General features: G+C 28.3%; 1 protein-coding gene across 1 annotated transcript in view; it reads left to right on the forward strand.

Annotated features, from left to right (window-relative positions):
* Nucleotides 1-1,989: 1,989 nt before the first annotated feature.
* Nucleotides 1,990-8,312, forward strand: part of LOC117182588 (epidermal retinol dehydrogenase 2-like) — a 25,561-nt gene continuing 19,238 nt past the window's right edge. Inside the window, exons 1-4 of the mRNA XM_033375679.1 lie at nucleotides 1,990-2,202; nucleotides 2,319-2,794; nucleotides 2,898-3,245; nucleotides 3,327-4,544. Coding sequence (XP_033231570.1) covers nucleotides 2,130-2,202; nucleotides 2,319-2,794; nucleotides 2,898-3,245; nucleotides 3,327-4,544 — 2,115 coding nt within the window. The 5' untranslated portion in view covers nucleotides 1,990-2,129. The remainder of the gene's footprint in view (nucleotides 2,203-2,318; nucleotides 2,795-2,897; nucleotides 3,246-3,326; nucleotides 4,545-8,312) is intronic.

Consider the following 8,312-nt stretch of genomic DNA (forward strand, 5'->3'; position numbering starts at 1 on the left):
TGAGGCGAACGAAACCGAAAACGCACGAAATCAGACGTCGGGTCTGAATCGATATTCAGGAGCGTATGAACAAAAACGGCACACTATTGAAAATCCCAAACACAACCCCTAGGGGAGAAATTGGGGAAGAAGGTATAGATTTTGCACATCAATCTAGAATTCTCGGGTCATTTATTTAAATAACCCAATTGGGCCCATTAGTAATATTAGTAATTTTGACATTTTTAAAAGTTCATTTAAAATTTTTAATTCTTGGCTTTAAATTCAACCGGCTCGAACCGCTCTCCCTATTATCATCGAGTATGGTGTAAATATGCAGACTTTTATGCCAATAAATATAAATTATACATGATAATAATCGCACGTCTATTTTCTTCGGACGCAAAACCTCTCCCTCGCACGTAGCACCCCAAAAATGAGAAAACTACACTTTTACGTATTATTGTTCATTTTTAGCCACTTCTGTTACCTTTTTAATACAAATAATTACTAATAGACCATTTGAATTATTTAAATTACTTTTTAAACCATTTCTCCTTGTTTAATAAATGTATCTTATTTAAACAATTATTTATTCCTTGAAAATGTAAAAAATAATCGTATATTCTGATTGAAATCGATGGGTTCGAAGAATATTAGGCTATTGTTCTGTTAACGTGAAGAAAACATCTATCATCTTCTTACAAATAAGCTTTAGTTTATCTTTCCCCAACGGATACGGATTAGGCTCAATGCATTTTTTAATGAAATTTAGTGAAATTTAGTAATCAAGTAGAAGTGTTAAAAGAAAAAAAATCTTTAAAAATTTCTTGTTTTGAAAGTTATAGAAGCCTAAATTACATTATAAGCTGTAATACAAAATACTGGAGTTTTGAATTCGTAGAAAACGTTCCAAAAAATAATAGGTTATTTATTCCACCTGGAAACTTAGCTAAATGAAGTTAGCCTTATTCTTATCCGTCGCGGAAAGATAGACTAAAGCTAATTTGTAATAAGATGATGAACGTCTTCTTAACGGTAACGGAACAATAGCATAATATTCGTAGAACTCATCGAAATGTATTGGTTCGTCATTGTTTGAAGTAGCACATTAAAAAAATTATTTAATTATTTAAAGAATTAATTATTGTTCATTTACAACATTTTTAAAAATTGAACAAAGGTTTCCTATTTTTTCTCATATTGGTATCCTATGCTACTTTTTGTTGAATAATTACATAATTTTGATACATTTCTTCTAATGTTTAACAAATCACTATTTGTATAAACAATTTTTATTTTCTCAAACAGCTTTTTCGATAATTTGAAAAAATATGAAATAGAATACACACAGTTATTTTTCTGACTGTATAGTGTATAGAAAGAATATATTAACCATTTTCTAATTATTTAAACAAATATAATTTGCTTGAACAATTATGTTTCCAGCAATAATATTTTAAAATTGGCTTTTTATTCATTTCTTTCGTTTGAAAATTAATTTCCTAGGTTGAAAGTTTAACTACTAGATTAAATATTCCTTTGAAAAATAAAAATTTAATTGAACATTTACGTACAAATTTATGAAAATCATCTGTTCAATTGCAAATTTATCTATTTCGTTGAAAATTTATCCATATTGTTGAAAATTTGTCCATTTGTCCATTTTTGCCAGAAAGTTGATTCAGAGACAAAAATTGAAGCTTTTAGTGAAATTTAAAATTTTATGATTTTTATCGTTTTTAATAATAAATAAAATTTGAAGAAAAATATATAAACCACTTTCAAGCTTGAAAATATTATCTTTTGAACGTCTCTACAGATAATTCGGCTGAGATATGTAAAATTTGATTGTTTTAAAGCAATAAAAAAAGCCAAAAATAACTTTTAAATAAAATGTACATTTGTCTTTTATAGGAAATATACTTAATATGTTGATGAGATTGGATTTTAGTTTGAATCTGAATCAATAAAACTATATCGATTTGATTTCGAGTCAGGCGGTACTGTTTCTGTTTACAAACAAGTATATAAACAGTACAGCATTTTGCGATAAGCGATCGTAAGTGACGGGTGTCATGGTGTCTTTTATAATTCACCGCAGAATAATTATCCTATAATTATCTTTCTAGTGAGTTTAAATTTAAAAAATGACTTCGCAGGATCTTTTTACGCAGTCGTTGAAAGACAATATAACACCTGGTATATTAAAAAATAGAGAAGGTATTGTAAATTCCTCACAAATTTAGTCTTTTACTTTCACATTTACTTTCGTTGTTACTGTAGTTATTATTTAACATTTATCTAATCAAAAATATTGTTAATACTGCAATTTTTAGAGAGGAAGAAGCTAGTAGATGATATTCAAAATTTAAAGAAACTACGTGCCAACATTAATCAGAGCCTCGGATATTATAAAATAGCGCGAACATTTCCTGAAAAAAGTTTCGTAGACTGTGAAGACAAATTTGTTCGAAATTTGCAAAAAGTGCCTGATGGGCTTGTAATCTTGAAAGAGGAATTATACAGATACTCTGGAATTTATTGTGCAAATTACGAGCAGGACAAGGAATATCGATTTGAATTTCATTCGTGCAAGAATATCTCGAAAAGTGAAACGTACTTTGTCCAAATTTTGACGGAGGAAGAAATGGGGAAGTTGGGATTTTGGAAAATGCCATTGTTGCTTGATGTGAATGTAATTTTATCAAAGTGTCCGATTGAGGATATGAGGCAGGTTAAAAGTTTCGTGAAACTCTGCAAATATTATCTTGATTGTCAAAATAGTCGAAAAACTCAGTTCGAGGATCTAAAGGTAAATTAAACGCCTAATTAGTGCATTAGAGATATTCTATATGAAGCTACATACTTATGCTCCAAATAAGTTTTTTAAAAATGATTTATCTTTTAAATTTCAGACTTACGTTGAAGGATTACACACGTGTTCACTTCAGGCAAATTTGGAGATTTACACTAACATTCAGTTACAAATGTTCATGTTGCGAGAAATCGAAACCGACAAATGTTACGACATTGTGTTGTATATCGTTTATGAATTAACTGACTCTAGGCCTAATAAATTAATCCCAGATTCTATTTACGAAGAAAAATTACCAGGGGATGTAATAAGAAAACTAAAAAAGTTTTTTAAAAAATTCAGGCTTTTGGAATTGAAGTCAGCCTTTGAAGAAATTGTTGATGAGGAGAATGAAAAACTTTTTCAGTGGCAAAAATCTTTCAAGGATAAGGATATCGCTATTGAAAACGTAGGCTGATTTTTATTCTTTGTTTTCAGAGTTTTTTGAGACTATATTTTTCAAAATTTAAGACAAGTTTTGAAATTTCAGGATGAAGTGGACAGTGATGAATTCTCTCAGGGAGAAGAAAATTACCTTAGTGAAATGAGATCCTTAACTGAAGAAAAAGAAAATAAAGAAGGCGTACAGAAAAATGAAGAAGATAGTGAGGCCAATAATAAAAAATTGAAAAAAACAAGTGGGAAACGGAAAATGGGCACCAACAAAAAATTGGAGGACACACAATCTGCTAATAAAAAAATCGACGATAAAGAAAATTCAACGATACGAAGAAATAAAAAAGTAGATAAAATTTGTCTGGAAGAAGAAAATAATACGAAAGAAAAAGAAGATGAGTTATATGAAACGAACGAGGAAGACTTAAAAAAAAGGCAAATAAAAAAGAAAATTCGCAGGAAGGTAAAAGCGAAAGTCTTTAAAACCGTCGAAAAATTAGGGAAACAAACTAAACTTGATTTTTCAAGACAGGATATTAACACTGATCATATTCAGGAAGTACAAGAGAAAGAAGGTACAGACGAAATTCAAGAGGCTACGCAGCATACCTTGAATCCGAAAAATAATCAAGAACCCCTTCAAGGAAGTCCATCTAAAAATAAATTTGAAAGTAAGGACAACGAAATAATCAAAATTGAAGAAAAGTCGCATGAAGCTCAAATTGAGGAAGAAATTTCCACGGAGCAAAATGAAAATCCACGGAGCGAACTTCGGGAATCTGAATTAGTATATAAAAATCAAACAAATATTCACGAAATCAAAAATGGCAGAAAAACTGTAAAAGAGAAAAAAGATAAAAATCAGAATCAAATTATATCGGAAGAAAAAGATGCGAAGAAGAACAAGAAAAAGTTCAAACGAGATGGAGAAAAAACGATTAAAAGTAGTTTGGATTTACCAAATGTCGTTTTGGAAGAGAAGAAACTTGCGTCATCGAGTACTAGTGCAAATATCGTAAACCCAATTTCTCTGGGAGAAAATATTGCGAAAAGAAGTGCAAGAATTAAACGACAACAAACTCATCCTCAAACAGAGACTGGGAATAGGGAGATAAATAAAGTAAATAAACCAAATTACAAGTCTCCTCAGAAACGTCCTAGAAGTGATTCAAGCGATTCCGATCATGAAGTTTTCGAAGAACCTGAGCAAAGTTTATTGAAAAATTTAGCAGAGATTCACGAAAATATTCTTAAGAGTTCTGCTGGGATTGATAATAATAGGGGTAAAAAACTTGTGAAGCGGGTTCAAAAGGTAAATAAAAAAGCTAAGAAATTATAAAATTGTAATAAGTAGTCCAAGACATTTTATATAATTTTTCCTAAATATTTTTAACTGGGATTAAACATTGTTTTCTTTTTAATAATAAATGAAGAGGAGTTATCGTTTGAAACATAGTACTTAAAATGGTAAAAAATGTTTCCTTGTCCGAAATACACGATCTTCCTATCTAAAAAATGTGATGTTACCAAATATCTCGAAAGTACTGGAAACATTGTTCTAGAAAATCTTATTGTTTGAAAAACTATGTTAATATGACCTTTAGACTTTAGCGGCTGTTTTCAGTTTCTTTATCTATTAGAAAAATTCACAATGTTTGCACAATCAATTTTGTAGATCAAAATCATAAGAAAAGTAGTTTTATTTAATTATAAAATTTTTTCTCAATGTTTCTAAACATTATTGATAAAACAGAAACTTTGAATTATAATGATTTTTTAATATTGGGAAATAATTCTGTTCTTAGCAATTGTTGCCAAACTATATAATTTTTCATTTTTCTCGCATTTTTAAAGAGAAGAAAAAAATGAAATTATGGGAAACAATTTTGAATATTTTAATTTACGAAGTACTCTCGGTAAAAGTAAAGAAAATTCTGGCTCGACATAAAATTTCAAAACATTTCCAAAACTTTCAAAAAAAGAATCTGGAAGATTTTAAGAAAATTTGCTTATGTTTTTATAAATTAAACAAAATCAAATCATTATAAAAGATAACCAGATCTTTCATTTTAATAAAAAGAGATAAATATATTTATAAACCGTTTAATACATTTAAAACCATTTCCAAATATTCACAAAAAAATCGGGAAGATTTTAAGGCCATTTTTTTTATTTTGTAGAATTTTTGATAAATTTTAGGAAAAGTACCAGTCAATTAAACATAATTGGAGAAATTTTAGAAGTTTTAAAGAGATGAAAAATATTTTTAAACTTGAAAATATTTCCTAAAATTTATAAAATATTATTCAATTTCTTCTAAACTTCTAAAAGACCACAATACATTTCAACTGACTCGAATTATTCCTAATATTTTGCAACATCCTGTAAAAGAAAAAATTTTTTTAAAAATTTTGTTACCTTCTTTTTTTATGCATATGAAATCTTTAGAAATCGGCCTAAATTTTCTCAAAAATATCCGGATAATTATATTAGTTTTAAAACAAACTGATAATATTTACTTTATTTTTCTCTGATCTCAAAATCTAATTTCAGCTTGAACTTGAGTGTTCGAAAACTTTTAACAACTAAGGAGTTATTCGAAGTTTTTATTTTGTATTAAAACTTATTTGTCCTTTCGATTGATGATGCCAGTGCGATACAAAACAGATTTTAAAATACAATTTTATTTTATTTGTATTTAAATCGATTTCTTATCTTTTAAAGAAAAAATTACGATATGGACACAAACGACAAATTGGTAGGAAGCAACTGGTTATTCTCATTATCCATTTGAAAATTCGAAGGTAGAATGTTGCCTTTTTTACTGGAGGTGATTTAGAATTTTGAGATAATTCTAAGAAAACGTGCTCGAGTGTAGTTTGATTTAAAGAAAAATGTTAAACGATGGAATGTTTTTGCATCAATTTTTGTACTAATGGAAAAACGTTACTGTAGGTAACATTCCCTGGAATTTCATAGGTCACTATACCCTGGATTTATTAGGACTTAACGAAATTAGAGAAGTTTTTCTCTTTAAAAATATCTAAAATATTAAGCCAACTATGAACAATTTCAAATGGAATTTAGTAACCTTAAGAGTTTGATCCTTGAATATGATGCCAGGAATTGTTTCAATAATATCTCATTTCAAAAATTCAATTCTATCAATCGAACTTCGTTTCCGTTTCGGATTTAGTTTTATATTCAAAGTTAAATTATTTCCATGTATATTTTTTCAAATCCTCGCAAGTTCCTATCTCTACAAAACTTCCGTACAGGAGAATTCCAACTCGTGAACTTAAAAGTTCCACATCTTGAGTACTGTTCAAAAAAATTAATTTTTAAAAGCATTTTTAATTTTATCAGATTATAATATTGAAAAGATTTATTTCCATACTTGTGAGTCGTAATAAGTATAGATCTCCCCATTTCTCTAACATGATTCAAAACTTCATGAAGAGCATATTTTGCCAAAATATCAATACCAGCTGATGGGTCATCCAAACATAAAATTGGTAAATCACCAATAAAACTTTGTATAAGGCACATTTTTTTTTGAAGCCCCATACCACATTTGTCTATTTTTATGTTTTCAAAATCCAAGAGATCTGCAAAATTTTATGTTTTGTAAGGTTTGAAATAAATTAAAAATCTTTAAAAAATTAATTTATTTGCCAATAAAAATAATTTTTAACAGAATTAAGTATAATATTAAAATTTACCAAAAATTTCGATCCATTTGTCAACTTCTTCGCAGATATTTTGAAACGGTACTTCGCGAATTGCAGAAAAAAACATTAAATTTTGTCTTCCTGTTACATGATCGTTTAACCCGCCATATTGAGGACAATAGCCTATCAGTCCTAAAAACTGTAATCAGATTGTTTAAAATTTTTACACTTTAGTTTTTTTTAATTACCTAAAAGTCAATACTTAAATAATATTAATTTATACTTCGTCTGTGTTCTTTGTTAATTTATATTTTTGAATTACAGCATCTCCTTGTGTAACACTGATTTCCCCCATCAGCATTTTGAAACTAGTCGATTTTCCAGTGGAGTTCATTCCAAGCAAACCAAAACATTCCTCTTGCTTTAGCTAAAATGTTTATGACTATTGCTGATAAGTTTTTCTAACATTAGGGACAAAATCTACTCACAAAATAAACTTTTTATCTCTTTCAGATCAAATTCTTTCATATTCTTCTACAATTTTTCTTTTACGTGCTTGAGGTTAGTCAAAATTGATCATTAAAAATGTCGAATTTTATTTTCTATAAATTAATAGCTACTTTCATTCAACTTTAACAATGTTTTTTGCACGACTGAAGAAAGTATTGCAATTGATCACATTTAATATTTATGAAATTTTTTTGCAGGTTAATTTTTGGAGGTGTTTTATTTTAGAAAGTTTATTTTCAGGGTAAACGGTGCCTTTAAGAAATTATAAATTAAAGTGTAAACTAAATTACAATGAAATTTAAGCCAAGAATCACCATTCGTGTTCCATATTTCTTTATTTTTATAACCATTGCAACTTCTGATTCAAGATTGTTTGTCTCTTCATATTCTGGAGAAATTTAATTACTTTTAAACTTAATTAATTCCATATTCAAGTTTTTAAGTAAATAAGAAAATTGAAAAGAATCCTAATTATATTTTCACTGAAAACTAATACTGAGTCATAAGTATATTTATTATTATTAATTATTTGAATCTGACTTTTGATTAATTCTGCACATTTTTCGTTTTCCTTTAAAATGCTACTTCTTATCGTTTCATTAATTGTTGAATCCGTATTCGAAATTCTTTTAAAGCTTGAGATTAGTTTTTTTATTTTATCGAAATATTTTATCCACTTTTGAAAATTCTTGTCTTCCATGACTTGAAGGAGAAAATTAAAAAATATCTCTTGGAATATTAATAAAACCATATCTTCTGCTATTGAATGGTAAAACTGATCACCTGATTTTCTTGTTTGCATTATACGAGGGTGGATTGATAAGTTTCCGGCCTGACCAAGAGATGGCGCCACTAGGCCTACCTTGAGGTGGCGTTCTATAGTACCATCCTTAGATAGC

Source organism: Belonocnema kinseyi, chromosome 2, assembly GCF_010883055.1.
Source record: "Belonocnema kinseyi isolate 2016_QV_RU_SX_M_011 chromosome 2, B_treatae_v1, whole genome shotgun sequence".
Lineage (NCBI taxonomy): Eukaryota > Metazoa > Arthropoda > Insecta > Hymenoptera > Cynipidae > Belonocnema > Belonocnema kinseyi.